Genomic DNA, 17,532 nt, shown 5'->3' with positions numbered 1-17,532 from the left:
AGACATTGTTAGAAGTCAGATTTCTAGTTTCAGGAAAACCTGCTGGTTGAGCTAGAGACCCTGGTTTGCCTGTCGCCCACCAGTCACCACCACCACCACAGAAGTACTGTCCCAGCTGGCTGCACTGCTGTCCCTTGGACAGGCGTGGTGACCTGGGAGAGAATGGTGTGTTTTCAGGCTCTTTCCCCCTCTATTTCTCTCTCTTGATTGGGGAACCTGATCATTGATGTCACAGCTGAACTGTGACGAGGCATGTTTCCCTGGCACCGTGTGGCCCCCAGACTCCACCAGGCCTGTCCTGGCAGCCTCCAAATGTTACAGGGTCCAAGCACTAGACCCCATGCTTCGCAGCGGCTACCCCAGAGACAATTGAGCGACATTAGGTTTGAAATGGTTCCAGAGGATGCTTTTCTCTAGAATAAAGTACAAACTGCAGTGCTGGTTTCTGAGTGCTGGTCCCAGTCCCTCAGCAAGAGGTCGCAGCCTCCCCCAGGTCCTGCAGAAGCGCCTGCACACGCTGCAGGCTGGGCTGTACGTTCTCCTCCAGCCACTCTTCCACAGTGTCCGGGTAGAAGACACGCTGCAGGGCGACCTCCAGGGCCTGTACCAATGCACCCCACCGGGCCAGCAGGCTGTGGGTGAGACTGAAGCTGGTCGAACCCTCCGAGGAATGGGGGTGCTGGGTGCCATGAGTACTGAGGAGGGTGGGTCTTACCTGAGAGCCTGAGGCTGAATGTGCCGGATCATGACAGGGTGGATGAGCTTCCGCTTACGGTGGTAGGGGCTGAACCAGCCCGTCACATACCTGCGGCAAGCACAGGTGTTCTGGGAACTGCTGGGCCAGGAATCATCTACACGAGGTCAGCCCCACCAAGAAGCCCGCAGGACAAGCTGTGGTGGCCAGGGTCAGTACAGGGAGGGGGGGAAGGTACCTGCCCTGCTTGGCCAGCTCCATCCCAGCCCCAAGGGCCCCGAGCACACAGACAGGAGCAGGGTCGAAAGGAAACTGCATTCGCCCAAGAGCTCCATGCAAGGCCAGAGGGCCAGAGCTGCTCACCGGTCTCGCTCTAGCAGTGCGTCCACAGAGCTGCACAGGTGCAGGCCGACTTGGGTGACGAGGGCCAGGATGTCACTGCCAGGGAAGGAGCCGGCCCCCTCCCTGCAGAGAGGCAAAGTGTGAGAGGGCCACCAAGAGGGGCAAGGGGAGGGGGGGACTTTACCCTGTAAAGTCCATCAGGTCCAGGCTCCGAATCCCAAGTAAGTTCTCTACTCTTGCTTTGGCTTCTTCGGCAAAGCCACCTGAAAAGAACCAGATGATGCCTGGAAGCCTCGGGAAAAGCAGGAGCCTGACTTAGGCCAACCCACGGTCCCATGCGGTGCAGAACAGGACCAGGGGGTGAGGTGCTTGCAGGCAGCTGACCCCCATTCGATTCCTGGTACCACAGCTGTTCCTCAAACCCAGGGCCAGTGGGTGTAGTCCAAAAACGGGGTGGGGGGGGAATCCAGGAGAACAGGGCTCAGGATGTGACTTGGTGAGGCATGGGCCTGTATCCCAGGGACAAGAACTGGGGAACATGCGTGATCTGTGCCACAGTCCCATCATGAACATGGGGGAGCCCACGGGTGGCCAGGCCTTGCCAGGTTGCACTCATAAACTTTGGGGTTTTCTTGGGGGGGGGTCCTGCTGCACAAAGACCCGAGCAGGCAGAGGTCGGCGCTTCTCCCCTTGTCCGTACCGTGCAGAAGCGCCTGCAGACACACTGCGAGAGATGGGATGCTGACGGGCAGGAGCTCACACAGCACGGAGAAGTGGTCATACCTACGTCGGAGAGAGGACTCAGCTCGGGCCGCCAGAGCACCTCACCCCAGCACCAGCTGTTGCTGCTTATACAGGGACCACAGCAGCACTACCCAAGCCACTACACTCCATGCCTCCTGGGACGCCTGTGCTCCGAACCCACAGCCCAAAGCTGTTCCCCATGGGGTGGCACCCCACCCACCAGGTGAGCCTGGATGGGGACCCACCTCTGCCAACCGGTCAGCACAATGCCTTGCAGCGCACTGGCCTGTGCCTGAGCAGCCACCTGCAGCCATTGCACATGGTTCCGGAGGTGGTGCTCGATGGGCGTCAGGGCCTGGCTGGCCCCAGTGGCCCCCTTGAAGGCGCTGGCGGCCCACAGGTGGGCAAAACCACACTTGCGGTACTTTTCCATGAGGAGGGCTGCAGGAGAGCAACAGGACCTCATCACCCCACTGGCCCTGGAGGACAGGAACCTGGTGTGGGCAGGGCCCAAGATGCAGGCCTTGAGGTGTAGGCAGGATTCAGAGATAGGGCATGGCTTCACCAGGCGACCTGAGCTGCTTGGGCCCCTGGGAAGTGGACCTCTACGTGTGGATATGGATGGGCTTACACAGGACAGACCCTTTGGGACAAGGACAAGGTCTTGGGAGCCTGTAAACTTCCAGGCAGGTTCCTGGGATTCTAGGGCTGGGGCATTGTGGAAGGATGCACTGACCCTTGGTGTGGACGTCCAGGTCTGCTCTATAGTCCCAGAGCACAGGCTCCACCAGCTGTGACAACCCGGAGTCTGTGGTGAGAAGCGCAAAGAGAGGCGGCCCCTGTGGCAGGAAGCCTTCCTACACCTGTGTGCACCTGTGCCCATGAGACTTGGCTTGGGAATGGAACAGAATGAAATTTTTATTGGGGAGGGGTGTTTGGGTGACACCAGCGATGCTCAGGGGCCATTCCTCTCTTTACACTCAGAGATCAGCAGAACCCACGTCAGCAGCATACAAGGCAGCAAAACACCCTCTGCAGAGCTCTGTTAATTCCCCACCAACTGAGCTCAGGACTGCTAGTGCGTGCGCACACACACACAGAAGCTGTGTCTGGCTGTCACACTGCCCCATAGAAAAAGGCTTTCTTGGGGCCGGAGAGATAGCATGGAGGTAAGGCGTTTGCCTTTCATGCAGGAGGTCATCGGTTCGAATCCCGGCGTCCCATATGGTCCCCCGTGCCTGCCAGGAGCAATTTCTGAGCCTGGAGCCAGGAATAACCCCTGAGCACTGCTGGGTGTGACCCAAAAACCACAAAAAAAAAAAAAAAAAAAAAAAAAAAAAAAAAAGAAAAAGGCTTTCTTGCGGGAGGAAATTAGGAATGGGGTACAAGGGGGTTTGAAGTTAGTTTCCCGCAGTTTCACTGTCTTGTTAAGGCTGGAGGGGAGGCCCTGGGCTCTACTTCCTCCGGAAAGGCCTACACCCAGTTCCCTCGAGCCTGTAAGGACTTGTCTGGTTTCACATCCCATTCGCCAGGAGGACACGCCCAGTTGCCCCCAGAAGGACAAGCTCAGTCCCCACGATGACTGGCCTGTTCCCCATGAGGACAGGGCCAGTTCCCGCGAAGACACGCCCAGCACACCTGTGAGCTGGTCGTCAGGGATGTCGCGCAGCATGTCGTCCCACACGAGAGGTGTTGTGGTGGGGTGCTGGGCCAACACGAGGCCGGCCACCGCCTTCAGGTGTGACAGACACAGCTTGGTCTTGCTGTTGTGCTCCTGCTGCAGCCACTGCCTGGAGGCCTCGCCTTCCCCGAGGTAGTAGACCTGAGGCCAGGGAGAGGGTGTGGGCAAGCTAGCCAGGGCCCAGCGCACAGCACAGCAAGGGCTGTGTCCACACGAGGTCACACCCAGGAAGCCCAAAGTGGGCCTCTTGGGCAATGCACAGTTGAGAAAAGCCCCACAGAGCCTGTGCAGAAATGTCCAGAACCGCAAAGTTGCAGAGAGGACACGAAGGGAGCAACCTAATGGGTGCAGGCAAAGCCCAGGGGGTGCGCTGCACAGTCAGTTGTGCTACACTGGATGAGCCGTCACAGGGGTCGGGATGGCCCAGAGGGACGCTCGCCTGTTCCCACAGCCTGCACAACAGAGACACATAGGCACATATAGCAAGATCGAGGAAAGCTGTCCTGGAAGCAAAGGCTCTGGGGCTGTGGAGGTGAGCTGTGACCCCTGGAGCACCTGGAGAATGACAGGATCTTAGGTACATCGTGACTGAAAACATATGTACACGACCCAAAGAAACGGGACAGTGGGGAGGATGCTGGCTTCACATGAGCCGGTTTGAGTTTGATCCCTGGCACCCCTTAGTGTGTCTTAAATCCACCCCACCTAATAGAAAAGGGGAGATGAAGAACTGGAGCAACAGCACAGAAGCTTTGCATGTGGCTGACCCAAGTTTGATCCCCGGTATCCCATAGAGTCCCCTGAGCACCACCAGGAATGACCACTGAGCACAAAGCTGGGAGTAACCCCTGCCTGACCACCACCAGTGTGACCCAAAAAACAAACAAAAGGGGAGATGTTCAGGAAAGCACCAGAGATCGTTGAGGGGCCCTGTTGTGCCCAGGGACTGTGAGCCCAGGTATCATGGCCCCCTGGGTACACTGTACAGCAGAACCCAGCATACACCCTTCACCATCTGCTCTTTCTTACTGCTGCACCAACACAGGCCATGCTGGGGGCTCAGCCAGCCCGATCAAACATGCACATATTAGTGGATGTCACTGATTCGGGAGATCACATATTAGTGGGACAAAAGTAATTAGGGGTAATCGCCTTAGTGGGGGAAGCCTTGGCCAGGGGAGGTGGAGGGAAGGGAAGCACCAGAAAAAAGTAGAAGACGGGGTGGGATCTGCAGACACCCACCTCGTCACAGCCCAGGTGGAACCAGCGGGCACTTGGGTGCAGCCGCAGGACCTGTTGCAACATTGCTTCCACCAGCGCCAGGGACTCAGGCTCGTGGGGGTTCAGGGTGTTGGGGAATGGTGCCACCTCCCGGAGGTGTGCGAGAGCCTGGTGTTTCAGCACGAACTGCGGAGAGAGCAGAGAGCCAAGGAGTGAGGGCAAGGGCTGTGCAGGGCGGGCATGGTTGTGTCTATACTGCCCAGCAGGATGGATAACAAGCCCACAGAGAGTCCTGGCAGGTACTAACAGACCACTGGGACGGGTCAGTGGGGAAGGCTGGGCTGGGAGCAAGCCCTAAGCAACACCTGCGTGACCCGGCTCCTTCCTCACCAAAGGAAAGAAAGAGCGTCCCAGGAAGAGACCGAGCACGTCTGGAACCTTTCGGGGGGGGGGGGGGTCAGAGAAGCAGCTCGTGCATACGACGGTGCTGCTAAGGCCGTGGGCTAGCTCCCACATCTGACTCCTCTACCTTGTTCCACAGATGGAGACAAGGAGCAGGACAGGGAGTGAGGAGTCACGCAGGGCTGCACTGGGGGCAGGGAGAAGCCAGAAGCTCCTAGTGATCTTGGAGAGACGTGGCTCGGCTGAATGGCCCAGGTGGTTGGACATGGGCAGTAGCTAGGCATGGAGGCTCTTTGGTTCGAGAACAGAGACAGCCCTTGGGGTGGGGACAAGGTCAGTGTGGACAGCTCTGCCTACCAGTGCTGTGTGCATTCACGGCATCACACAGGTGTGAAAACGGCAATAGGGAGCATGGAAGGGGGATGGAGAAAGAGAGTAGGGGTGGAGATTAGAGAGGGGAAAGTGGGGAAAGAGGTAGAGAAGGAGCAAGAGGGTTGAGGGTAAGGTAGAGAGCGCCTGCACGCAGGGAGCTCATCTCCTTTTCTGGCTGACTGCTGGCTCAGAGAGGCCGGGTCAGGGGCTGCTTTGCACACTCAGACCCTGGTTCAGGTACCAGCACCAGAAAGGGTCCCATACCACGTCGGGATGGATGGTACCTGCACCCCGCCGACCCTGACCCCCAAGTATTTCCCTCCCACAACACTGTTGGATGCGGGGCTTCCTGGAACCCGCATCCGTCTCTGGCTTCTCCCTCCACCCCCACGCAGGTGATTTGAGACTCACTCCTTGAAGCAGGAGCAGCTGAGCTGCAGAACAGACCCAAGGCCCAGGCCCCGCCCAAGGCTGGCCCCTCCCACGGGATTAACCCCGCCCGCCCGCAGGTCCAGCCCCTGCCCTGATTCCCCACTCACCTCCATGTGGCCAAATGTCTGCACCAGAGGGACGACTTCCAGCCCGTGGCAAGTAGCCAGATGCACAATCTCACTGATTTCTGCGGGGCTGGGGACAGAGACATCCAGAGGTCATGCCTGCCCCTGCCCCTCCTTCAGGGGCCTGGAGACTGTTCCCAACAATGAAGATTCATAGACACTGGAAACAGTCTCCGAGGAGCCTTCACGGAGCCCCTCTGCTGTCCCCTCACTTTGACAGTTCAGAGCGTGGCCCCAGGACGCTGGGTCACCAGGGCACTCCGTGGTGCTTGGGACGGATGTGGCAGGGATCATACTCAGTTCACCCTTTGGACTCCAGCCCTCTCGCACAGATTACACAAAACTCTGCCAAGTGCTTGGCCTGTTTTGGGGGCCAAACCAAGGGGCCTTAGGGGCTTCTAGCTCTGTGTTTGGGATTGGCCTCTAGGGCTACTCAGGGACCATGTGTAGTGCTGGAGAGCAAAGGCACGTCAGCTGTTGCAGAGCCAGCACCTTGCAGCACCTCTGCAGCACCAAACACGCTTTCTCCAGCAAGTGTCCTTGCACCTTCTCAAAACAATCAGGAAGAATGGTCGGAGTTAAAGCACAGTGGGTAGGGCTTTGCCTTCCATATGCCCAACCCGGGTTCGATGCCCAGCATCCCATATGGTCCCCTGCAGCCTGCCAGGAGTGATTTCTGAGAGCAGAGCCAGAGGTAACACCTGAGCATTGCCAGGTGTGGGGTGCGCGAGCGCGCACACACACACACACACACACACACACACACACATACACACAATCAGAAAGAACAGCAAAGGGAGAGAAGCAAAGACAGTAAAGTCCCCACCACAGAACCTAATTTCACACTCCCCTAGATATGCACACTGGTAACTAAGTCTCTCATGTTCAGGGACACCTGTGAGAGAACAAACACTGGCAGGCAGTGAGGCTATTGGGTACCTGTAGGCATGCCTGGCTCGGAGCAGCTGCAGGCGGCCCTCGTAGGGGAACATGTCCTCATATTCGATCAGGAGTCCGTTTGCACCTAGAGCCTGGAAGAGTGGGAAGACCTGGGGAGAGCAGGGAGCACTGATTGACGTACAGACAGATGGGGGGTGCAGAGGTGTGCTGGCATGAGGGGGCCACCTGGCACAGTGCCCGGGACAATGGAGGAGAATCATGGCGGGGAAATTGGGAGGGCCAGGACCAAGGCTGACTCCTGTCCAAGACGCAGCTCCAAATCCCAGTGACACCAGAACAGAGGGTCACTCAGAGCTTAAGGCTGGGCTGGATCCCTGCGGCTCTCCTAGCACCTGATCAGAATTCTTGCCACCACCTAAGGACAGCTCACAGACTCTTGATAGCCCCAGCCCTGGGGGCACAGCGAGAGGCACTGTCCAGCCCCTGCACATATGACAGGACACCTTGGTCCTTTCTCCTTCCCTTTTGCTTTCTTGAATCCTCCACTTTGGGGGGGGGGCTGCAAATCATGTTCTGGGCCACGTGGCAGGTCTGAGCATACTGGGAAGCACCTGTGAAAGGTAGGAGACCTTCGGTGGGGCTCCCTTGAGGTCCAAGTGAACGAAGCGCATCTTAAAGGGCGAGAAGCCAGACATGCCGCCACCGTCCTGGGTAACAGCACACACAGGGCGACTCCTCGGGTCCAGGTGCTACCTGCAGAGAGACAGATGCCCCGATGGACCACATTGCCAGGCCCCCACCTTCCACTCCAGCCCCTGTGCTGACCTGGTGCAGCCAAAAGCCCACTTCAGGTACCTCAGCCATGCCTTGGGCTTAAAGTGCAAATATGGGGCCCGAGAGATAGCATGGAGGTAGGGCGTTTGCCTTGCAAGCAGAAGGACAGTGGTTCGAATCCCAGCATCCCATAGGGTCCCCTGAGCCTGCCAGGAGCTATTTCTGAGCGTAGAGCCATGAGGAACCCGAATGCTGCCGGGTGTGACCCAAAAACAAACAAACAAAAATAAAATAAAAATAAGTAAAAGTGCAAATATGAGAGAACAATGGCCAGGTCTGGAGGACAGTGGAGGGTCAAGAGGGCCTGTTATCCTCCCAAGCATCCGTCCCCCCAAAAAGGCAGATGAGGATAATGTGAAAAACTAAGCGTCTGTCAAAATCTAAGGGTCTATTGGCGCTGACCAGTGACGGGAATCAGAAGAAAGCTGGCAGAAGAGAGTGGTCCTTGGCCTCTTTAGACACACGGAGCTTGCCAGAGAGGAAGGGGAATCTTTGGGCTCAGCCATGTACGTGTCAATAGTAGCAGTCCCCCTTGTAGGGAGCCCCCTAGGATCAACTTGGAGAATCCACCCACACAGGTGCATATGGAAACGAGTGTTTTGACTTAAAAATCAGTTTTAGGGGGCTGGGGCAATAGTACAGCGGTAAGGCTTTTATTTGCCTTGCATGCGGCTGACTGGGTTCGATGCCCCACATCCCAAATGGTCCCCAAGCCTTCGAAGAGAAATTTCTGAGCGCAGAGCCAGGAGTAACCCCTAAGCAAAACTGGGTGTGGCCCCAAACAAAACAAATTTGGGGGGCCAAACCCGGCAGTGCTCAGGGATTCTCCTGACTCCGCATTCAGAAATCACTCCCGCAAAGACCACCTGGGATGCTGGGATCGAACCTAGGATGGGCCGAACCTGGGTCGAAGGGCGCAAAGCAAACACCCTCCCAGCTGTGCCACGAAAGTCATTATTGGGCTGAGCCTCAGACCTACACACAGAGGGTAGGGCGCTGGTTTGCTTGTATAGCGCTGACTCGGGGGAGATCCCGGCACCCCACATGGGTCCCCATGCACCGCCAGAAAGGATCCCTGAGCACAGGACCAGGAGTACGCCTGGAGCGTGGCCGGGGGAAAGCGCGAATGAGCGAAGCCGATCGAGGTGCCGGACGCAGGCTTCAAAGCTGTCCGGGCCCCGCGCTTCGCCTCCAAGCGGAGGAAGCCTCGCTAAAGCGGTCTCGCTCGGGAGCGCGAGGGCCTGGAGCGCGCCGGGGCACGGGGCCCGCTGCCCGCACGACCCCCCGCCGGCCCATCGGTTACCGCTCAGCGCCGCGCCAGGGCAGAGCCCGGGCCGCCCGGGCAGGCTCCTTCCCCGGAGGCGGGGGCGGGGACGAGGGGCGGCGAGACGCGGCCGGGCAGGCGATCGCGGAGCCCCGGGCAGAGGCGCGAGGCCGCTCCGCCGCTCCGCCGCAGGCCGGGGACGCGCTCCGCTCCGCGCCCCACTCCGACCGCTCGGCGCTCGGCTGCTCCGGCCTGGCCCGGCCGGGCCCGGCCGCAGCCACGCGGTCGGCCGCCGAGCGCATCGATGCGCCGGCGTCCCCGCGCCGCGCCGGCCGGCCGCAGGCGGCTCCTCGCGCTCGTGCCCGGCGGCGGCTCCGCGACCCGGCGGCCCGATGGCGCTGCAGCGCAGGAGCGCGCCCAAGGCGCACGAGGCCGGGGCCGGGGCCGGCGAGCGCAGGCGGCGCGGCCGGAGCCAGGCCGGGTAGGGGAGGCAGGCGGCCGCCACGGGGGTCCGCGGGCGGGCGGGCGGGCGGGACCTCGGCCGGGCCTTCCGGGTGGGGGGCGTGGGCGTGGTCCGAGGGGGCGTGGTCTGCCGCCGAGCTCCGCTGGCTCTGCCGGCGCTGGTGGGCGTGGCCTCTCAGGTGGGCCTGGCGGGCGTGGCTCGCGGGGGCGTGTCCTGTCTCCGGGGCGTGGCCTCAGCTACTGGAGGCGGGACTCCTAGACAGACCCTCAGACACTTGCACAGCGCTCAGCCTTTGCCTTTCGCGTCTGCTCTTTCCCTCCGGCTGTTCTGACCCTTTAGGGGCTCAGGGGACGTGGGTCTCCGTGTGTGGAGCATGTCTGCAGAGGTGTCTGGAAAATAGGAGAGGGAGAAGGCTCTCGGAAGCCGAGTCTCCCATTTCCTAGCAGACCCTAAATTGCAATTCCAGGAAGGCTGTGGACTTAGTGTCTTTATTGGGGGCGTCACACCTGGTAATGCTCAAAGTGTGTGTGTGTGTGTGTGTGTGTGTGTGTGTGTGTGTGTGTGTGTGTGTTTCGGGGGCAGTTGAACTCAGCTCAGAAAGTGTCTTTATTGGGGGCGTCACACCTGGTAATGCTCAAAGTGTGTGTGTGTGTGTGTGTGTGTGTGTGTGTGTGTGTGTGTGTGTGTGTGTGTGTGTGTGTGTGTTTCGGGGGCAGTTGAACACAGCTCAGAAAGTGTCTTTATTGGGGGCGTCACACCTGGTAATGCGCAAAGGTTACTGCTGGGTCCGCACTCAGGAATCACTCCGGGAATCAAACCTGGCTTGGCCTCGAGCAGAGCCTGCGCTCTCCCACTGTGCTATCTATCACTCAGGTTCATCAGAAAGCGACTTACCTGGTCACTGTTTCCACGTGCTGTCCCTCTTTCGGCCTGTGATTTTAGCTGGTTTGATTCCATTAGTTCCCAGGTTCGTGAACTTGTGATTCACCCTGGTGGATCTGCTGAGATGCTTTGAGCCAGTGGGGAAGGAGACGCAGGCTGGCCACAGGCAAGGTGTGGTTTCTGACTCTTGTACATTTTTTGTTTTTGTTTTTGGACCACACTTGGCAGCGCTCAGGGGTTACTCCTGGCTCTGTGCTCAGAAATCTCTCCTGGTGCTCGCTTTGGCAGCACATATACTAAAATTGGAACGATACAGAGAAGATTAGCATGGCCCCTGCGCAAGGATGACACGCAAATTCGTGAAGCGTTCCATATTTTTTGATGATGATATGGGTTTTGGTCTTTTTGACTAAGCCTTTTTGTAACAAGTTCAATAAAATGCTGAACTCTTGAAAAAAAAAAAAAAAAAAAGAAATCTCTCCTGGCAGACACGGAATACCATATGGGATGCTGGGATTCGAATCACAGTTGGTCCTGGGTCTGCTGCTTGCAAGGCAAACGCCCTAACACTGCTATCTCTCTGGCCCCTGACTCTTGTACATTTTTGTTTTGATTTAAGTTTTCTGTTTGTTTGTTTTGATTTTTGGGTCACACCCAGTGACGCTCAGGGGTTACTCCTGGCTATGTGCTCAGAAGTCACTCCTGGCTTGGGGGGACCATATGGGACACCTGGGGATGGAACCGCCATCTATCCTAGGCAAGCTCGGGCAAGGCTTAACACTTGTGCCACCACTCTGGCCCCTTGTTTTTTTTTTTTTATTTTGACCACACCAGCAACACTCAGGATTATTTCTTTGTTTTTGTTTTTGTTTTTGTTTTTCGGGTCACACCCATTTGATGCTCAGGGGTTACTCCTGGCTAAGCGCTCAGAAATTGCCCCTGGCATGGGGGGACCATATGGGACACCTGGGAATCGAACCGCGGTTGCGATCTTTCCTTGGCTAGTGCTTGCAAGGCAGACACCTTACCTCTAGCGCCACCTCGCCGGCCCTCAGGATTATTTCTGGCTCTGTGCTCAGATATCGCTCCTGGCAGGCTCAGGGGACCACATAGAACGCTGGGAATCCAAACCAGATCAGCCACATGCAAGGCAAACACCCCACTGTCTGTGCTCTCTGTTCTCAGCAACAAAGGAGGCTGGACACCCAGGCAGCTGCGCAAAAAGTGGCTGAGTGTTGCCGTGGTGCTGGGGACCTGTGTGGGACTTGCCGGATTCCTGCTCCAGGGTCAACAGGGTGGTGAAGAGGGCATCACCGAAGTCCTGGCTGGTCGTAGTGAAGTCCTGTCTGGCAAGTTCTTCATAGTTCCCTGTTCCGAAGACTATGACAGTCACCGTAGATTCGAAGGTACGAGGTGTTCAAGGAAGACGCTCTGATGTGTTGCTGCCCCAACTAGTGGGAAGGAAGCCAAGAGGGAAGGGAAGGTGTGGGACCTTTCCCCTCCCGGAAGGTGCACTCACCATACAGTGCCTCACTCTGAAGGAGAGAGATGGGAAAAGGCTGAGGGGCCCCGAGAGTAGCTCTGTGATCACCTCATTACCAGAAACTTCCCTGCAAGCCTCATCCTGGGATCCTCCTGAGAAGGGCATGAAGGGAAGGGTCAGTGCCACATTAGGCCCATGGGGCAGAGAAGGGTTATATCTGGGAGGTTTAGCACTGAAGGGTCAATACCTGGAAGGTTAGTGCATGTAAGGTTAGTACCTGGAGGGTAGTCAACACCTGGGGAATCAGTCCCTAGAGGGCCAGTACCTATGGGATCAATATTTAAGGGAAGTACATACCTGGGACGTCAGTACTCAAGGGAGGGTCAGCACCTGGGGATCATCAGTGTCCAAGGGAGGACCAGTACCTGGTCAGCATTGAAGGGTTTAGTTGGCATCATGAGTCTGCCCTCCTTCCCTCAATCCCCCTTGATCAGGACTTGACTCCCAGGATCTGGCTGTTCAAACCCCTCATTGGCCTTTCTGTGGTCACTGTGTTCAGGGGGGCTTTTTATAAAAAACTCATCTGGGGCCCAGAGAGATAGCACAGCGGTGTTTGCTTTGTAAGCAGCTGATCCAGGACCAAAGGTGGTTGGTTCGAATCCCAGTGTCCCATATGGTCCCCCGTGCCTGCCAGGAGCTATTTCTGAGCAGACAGCTGGGAGTAACCCCTGAGCACCGCTGGGTGTGACCCAAAAAAAACAAAAAATATATATATATAAAAATAAAAAAAAATAAAAAACTCAACTGCTTTTGGAGTCAAAGCACCTGGGCCAACCAGGTTATCCTGCACCTACTGAGCTCACGTCCCACGCTTGCCTCATCCTGCCCCTACCCTGCCTCCAGCTCTGCCCCTGAGTTCTATGTCGTCCCCGTCCCCCCCCCCCCCCCGTACCTGCCCTTCTGCCCCACATGCCCTTCTTCCCCTTGCTCTGAGTCCGCCAACCAGGGCTCTAGGACCTAAAAGGAATCTGATGTGGTCAGGAGGATTTTGGGGGCCGTGCAGGATGCTGGAGCTATGGACCATCTGAGGGTTCTGGGAGTCCCCCCAGGATGATGTGTTACCTGAAGTCCCACCTCACTGGCATCCCCCCAGCCTGCCTCCCTGCCGCACCTCCCCAAGGCTTCCCCCAGATCCCATCGTCCCTGGGGAGAGACTCATCTCACTGTAGCTCATCCCGGCAGGCTGCTCCCCCAGGACGTGTGGCCGGGCTGTCACAGACGCTGTCATCACCAGGGAGGAAGCCCAGCGCATTCGCAGGTATGTGGCCATGGAGCTAAGGAGCAGAGCCCGAAGGGCCCATTCTAGGGTGTAGAGCTGTAGCTGATCACAGGGCATGGCTGGACACAGGTCACAGCTGGACATGGGACCTCCTGGGAGGCCATTCTGGCCTTGGAGGACAGTACTGCTCAGTGCTGCGAGAGGTCCAGAGTGCCTTGTACCCCACTTTCTTGCCTCTGCAGGCTCTGTCCTTAAAGACCCTTGCAGGGCATCTGGATGGGGTCCTTGCTGCAAGGGAGCACCACCCCACCAGGTCCCAGGCCTCAGAGGCACCCTCCAAGTGGTGACTAGGCCCACCCTTGACAGGCAGGGACCCTGTGCAGAGAAGGTGGGGAAGTTCCTGGTGGCACTGTCGCTCTGGCCAAAGTTCTTGCCACCATCGCCGCCCATCCTTCTCACTGTCCAAGCTGTACTGGCCACACCTGCCAGGATTATTCCAGATGGTTCTAGACCCAGCTCTGACTCTGTGCCTTTTCCTGCAGCATTGCTGAGAAGGGGCTGGCCCTGGGAGGATCCGACGGCGGGGTGAGTGTGCGGGCTGGCGGTTGGCATGGTAGGGGGGGGACAGGGCTGTGAGGTGACGTTGCCACTGGCCCTGGGGTTGGCCTCACTCTCGGGCAGGCACGAGGCCAGCCTGGCCCTGGAGGGTGTGAGAGCCTCACCTGTCTTACAGGCCTCCATCCTGGACCTGCACTCGGGTGCCCTGTCAGTTGGGAAGCACTTTGTGAACCTGTACAGGTGAGAGACCCCCCCCCCCCAGGCTGTGTTGGGTTCCAGTGAAGGCAGAAGCTGATCTCTTGCTGAGGGCCTCCCAGGAAAACAGGGTCAGGGCCAGACTGGGACGCGAGCAGGGAGTGGAGTAGGCCAGATACCTTCGGGAAACACAAGGTAAGAGGTTGGTACAGAGGGATGTGGATGTGCCTGACAGTCCTTCTGCATCCAGGTACTTCGGGGACCAAATCCAGAATGTCTTCTCCGAAGAGGACTTTCAGCTCTACCGGTGAGTGGGAGCCCCTGCGCTGCAGCCACACCCAGATCCAGGAAAGTGACCACTGACTCCAGCACACGCACCGCACACACTGCACACACAGTCCACAGTGCACACACCATCCACACTTGATGCCGCCTTCCTTCCCGTCCCATCTTCCCCATCTGTCTACAGTCCTCCTCTCCCTCCAGACAGTCCTCCCTCTACACTGCCCCTCCCACCCACATTCTGCTCTCCCTGTCCACGCTCAGCTGTGCTCTAAGAAGGCAGGTGGCAGGGCCGGAGAGATAGCATGAAGGTAAGGCATTTGCCTTTCATACAGAAGGTCATTGGTTCGAATCCCAGCATCCCATGTGGTCCCCCGAGCCTGCCAGGAGCGATTTCTGAGCATAGAGCCAAGAGTAACCCCTGAGTGCTGCCGGGTGTGACCCCAAAAAACACAAAAACCAAAACCAAAAACAAAGAAGGCAGGTGGCACTGGCCCGAGTCTGTGGGCAGGGGGCGCTGCTGAGCTGAATAGCTTGTAGTCTGGTGGAAGCCCAGAGAGCCTCGTCTCCCCGCTCTGGCCCAAGGTGCTGGGGTGCTTCAGCCTGGGGCTCCCTCAGCAGCACTGCTGGCCACCCAGAACTGCCATGGGCTCCAGGTTAAGAGACTGAGGCATTGCAGGGAGCCCTCAGGTCACTCGGCCCTCCTAGGTAGCCACACTCAGCACATTGCCCCAGTGCTTGTTGGACCCCCAGGACAGTGACGGACCCTCCAGGGTCACCCCCTTGTTCCCACCAGGCGGGGAGAAGCCAAGGGCACGCAACAGCCCGGCCGGACTGTGGACAGTCACCACACATAGCCAGACGGGCCAGCAGTCGGCAGTGCCACAGCTGGGTGGCTGCCCAGGCCCATGCTCTAGAGCCCTGTCTTCCTGAGGGCCAGCTCTGCCCTTCTGGGGCCGTGGCGTGGCGTGTGTTGTGCTGTGTTAGCCCCCTGGGCCACCGTCCGCCGCCCTCCCACCCCGGTAAACCCCAGTTGTCCTGCAGAGACGTGCGGCGCAGGGTCCAGCTTGCCATCGCCCAGGCCTTCGGCATCAGCGCATCCGCCCTGCACCTGACCAAGCCCACCTTCTTCTCCCGCATCAACAGCACCGGGGCCCGCACGGTGCACGACGAGTACTGGCACGCGCACGTGGACAAGGCGAGTGGACAGGGCAGGGGCCAGTCTCCCCGTGGGTGGGGCAACATGGGCTGCCTTCCCTGTGGGTGGAGCCACAGCCCTTGTGGGTGTGGCCACACCAGTGGAGGCGGGGCATTCTATCTTGTGGGCATGGCCACATGCCCAGGGGTGGAGACTGGACCGTGTCTGACCCTCATCCGCAGGTGACCTATGGCTCCTTTGACTACACGTCGCTGCTGTACCTCTCTGACTACCTGACCGACTTTGGCGGGGGCCGCTTCGTGTTCATGGAGGATGGGGCCAACAGGACGGTGGAGCCCAGAGCCGGTAGGGGCTGCCTGGGCAGGGGTGGGGTGGAATTGGGGCACCTACCGTTAGACACCCTCCTGCGCCTCTGTTGTGGGTGACACGTGCTCCCTCCCTCCCAGGCCGAGTCTCCTTCTTCACCTCCGGCTCGGAGAACTTGCACAGAGTGGAGAAAGTGCACTGGGGCACCCGCTACGCCATCACAATCGCCTTCACCTGCAACCCGGACCACGGCATCTCTGACCCGGCGCTCGCCTAGCACAGTTGGGCAGTCCGGGTTGGGGCTCAGGATCGAGGCAGATCTCCGGCCCCTGCTCAGGCCTCAGGCCCCTGCATCTGTCCCATCCCCTCAGGTCTGGCAGCTGGAAGAACAGGGACCTCAGCCACTCTGGTCCCTCCAGAGCTGAGCAGGCCCACAGGCCACCCTCATGGCAGCTGGCCCAGAGTCTGGGCACCTTCCGGCCAATGCCTCAGAGCTGAGGGGTCCCTGTTCAGGAGATGCCCTGGGCATTTCACCAGGCACTGAGGCTACAGGTGTGAATGGGCTATGCCATTCCATATATCCACGGAATACAGCTCGCCAAACACTAATCTTGATTCAACAGGGGCCACCCCAGCCGCACTCAGTCCTGCTCTCTTGCTTGGGCCGTCTTCCTGGCCCTTGGTTCAAAGATGAATGGACTCGGGGCATACCTGATGGGTGGGACAGCATTTGGAGGGCAGTATCGATTCCAGGTACCCACTGCACCCCTGAGCCACACCCAGTCAATTCTGGGCACCAGAGGAAAAGCCTCCTGAGGGCTTCTGCAATTCCAACTCCTTGAGCCTCTGGGCAGAAGTCATGGTGTCGCGCAGATACACTGCAACCCACCACTTGTCAGGGCAGAGACAGGGAGGTGGTGGTGAGAGGCCTTCCCCCACATGTACCCCGCCACAGACACCTGGGCAGGAAAATAAAGACCTTTCGGCACACATGAGACACTATGCCCTTTTGAAATCAGTCAGAGGCCAGTGGCCCACGTGAGTCGCTGTGTTTGTGGGTGGGTGAGACTGGGGGGGGGCATGAGGTCTGTGTCTATGGTTGTCAGGCCAGGGCTGCGTTTCACCCCCTGCCCCCAGACAGCAGCAGCATTTCTGTGCTGGAGGGAGCAGCTGTGCTTCCTGCAGTGCTCAGAGCTGAGCTGCCTGGGGTATAAGAGCTTGGGGGAGCCATGCTGGGAAACAGGGGAAGCTGTTCCCATCCAAATAGCAGCCGGGTGTTTGCTGTCCTCCCAGCGACCTTTGTGCCTTGTGTCTATGTCATGCAGTATGGGACAGGACAGGACAGGGACTGGAGGAGCAGCTAGGCCCCATATCTCCACCTGCCCTGTGCCTCCCTGTCCCTCCTGCTCTTGCAGGGCAGCCCTTCTGCACAGCAACCTAGAGAAATTCCTTCCTTGGGGTGGAGCGATAACACAGCAGGGAGGGCATGCCCTGCAAGAAGCAGATGAGGATTCTATCACCAGCATCCCATAGGGTCTCCTGAACCTGCACAGGAATGTGCTCAGTGAGCACAGAGCCAGGAGTAACCCCTAAGCATCACTGCATGTGGCCCAGAAACAAAAAAGATCCTCAGCTTTACTGTCCTCAAGAGGTAGTTGGCACAAATACCATGCAAAGGGGCTGCAATCAGGGCAGAGCTGGGGGCAGGGGAATACACCCTGGCACCTCTCACCTGGAAAACAGCCTGCCCAGTGCTGTAAATCTTTGCTGGAGACAAGAGTGTGCATTCTCGGGGCCAAAGTAGTGACACAAATGGTAAGGCGTCTGCCTTGAGCACGCTAGCTAGCCTAGGACGGACCACGGTTCGATCCCCCAGCGTCCCATATGGTCCCGCAAGCCAGGAGCGATTTTTGA

At 58.4% G+C, this 17,532-nt stretch overlaps 2 protein-coding genes and 1 non-coding gene across 4 annotated transcripts; 2 read left to right on the top strand and 1 right to left on the bottom strand.

Annotated features, from left to right (window-relative positions):
- Positions 1 to 384: 384 nt before the first annotated feature.
- Positions 385 to 7,661, bottom strand: HEXD (hexosaminidase D). 2 transcript variants are annotated; one of them, XM_049776409.1, is made up of 12 exons: positions 7,525 to 7,661; positions 6,953 to 7,062; positions 5,996 to 6,083; positions 4,704 to 4,868; positions 3,419 to 3,602; positions 2,517 to 2,588; positions 2,026 to 2,221; positions 1,737 to 1,819; positions 1,221 to 1,299; positions 1,058 to 1,159; positions 716 to 805; positions 385 to 632 (listed from the first exon to the last, which is right to left on the bottom strand). In XM_049776409.1, exons 1-12 carry the CDS (start codon positions 7,606 to 7,608, stop codon positions 467 to 469), a joined length of 1,419 nt encoding a protein of 472 aa, XP_049632366.1. In that variant the 5' UTR covers positions 7,609 to 7,661; the 3' UTR covers positions 385 to 466. The 2 variants fall into 2 exon arrangements, with proteins under 2 accessions (XP_049632366.1, XP_049632355.1); XM_049776398.1 differs by lacking the exon at positions 7,525 to 7,661 and having other exon boundaries at positions 6,953 to 7,466.
- A 1,742-nt stretch (positions 7,662 to 9,403) lies between these two features.
- Positions 9,404 to 16,191, top strand: OGFOD3 (2-oxoglutarate and iron dependent oxygenase domain containing 3). Its single transcript, XM_049776714.1, has 9 exons — positions 9,404 to 9,492; positions 11,542 to 11,762; positions 13,082 to 13,157; positions 13,661 to 13,703; positions 13,852 to 13,916; positions 14,122 to 14,178; positions 15,198 to 15,351; positions 15,534 to 15,657; positions 15,759 to 16,191. Exons 1-9 carry the CDS (start codon positions 9,404 to 9,406, stop codon positions 15,893 to 15,895), a joined length of 966 nt encoding a protein of 321 aa, XP_049632671.1. The 3' UTR covers positions 15,896 to 16,191.
- LOC125995836 (U6 spliceosomal RNA) lies at positions 10,629 to 10,735 on the top strand. Its single transcript, XR_007491174.1, has one exon. It is a non-coding gene; the product is annotated as a U6 spliceosomal RNA (small nuclear RNA).
- Positions 16,192 to 17,532: the final 1,341 nt, after the last annotated feature.

This window comes from Suncus etruscus, chromosome 1, assembly GCF_024139225.1.
Source record: "Suncus etruscus isolate mSunEtr1 chromosome 1, mSunEtr1.pri.cur, whole genome shotgun sequence".
Lineage (NCBI taxonomy): Eukaryota > Metazoa > Chordata > Mammalia > Eulipotyphla > Soricidae > Suncus > Suncus etruscus.
Note: the sequence above shows the minus strand (reverse complement) of the source record. Positions and strands in the feature narration are given on the sequence as shown.

Bases quoted from the DNA above. Each gene is read 5' to 3' on its own strand.
- HEXD (XM_049776398.1), bottom strand. From the start codon at position 7,173: ATGATTCTCCTCCATTGTCCCGGGCACTGTGCCAGGTGGCCCCCTCAT. The intron at 6,084-6,952 runs GTACCCAATAGC...CTCTGTCCCCAG, and splicing joins CGAGCCAGGCATGCCTACAG to CCCCGCAGAAATCAGTGAGA. The intron at 1,300-1,736 runs GTACGGACAAGG...GGTTCTTTTCAG, and splicing joins TCTGCAGGCGCTTCTGCACG to GTGGCTTTGCCGAAGAAGCC.
- OGFOD3 (XM_049776714.1), top strand. From the start codon at position 9,404: ATGGCGCTGCAGCGCAGGAGCGCGCCCAAGGCGCACGAGGCCGGGGCC. The intron at 9,493-11,541 runs GTAGGGGAGGCA...CTCTGTTCTCAG, and splicing joins CGCGGCCGGAGCCAGGCCGG to CAACAAAGGAGGCTGGACAC. The intron at 15,658-15,758 runs GTAGGGGCTGCC...CCTCCCTCCCAG, and splicing joins GACGGTGGAGCCCAGAGCCG to GCCGAGTCTCCTTCTTCACC.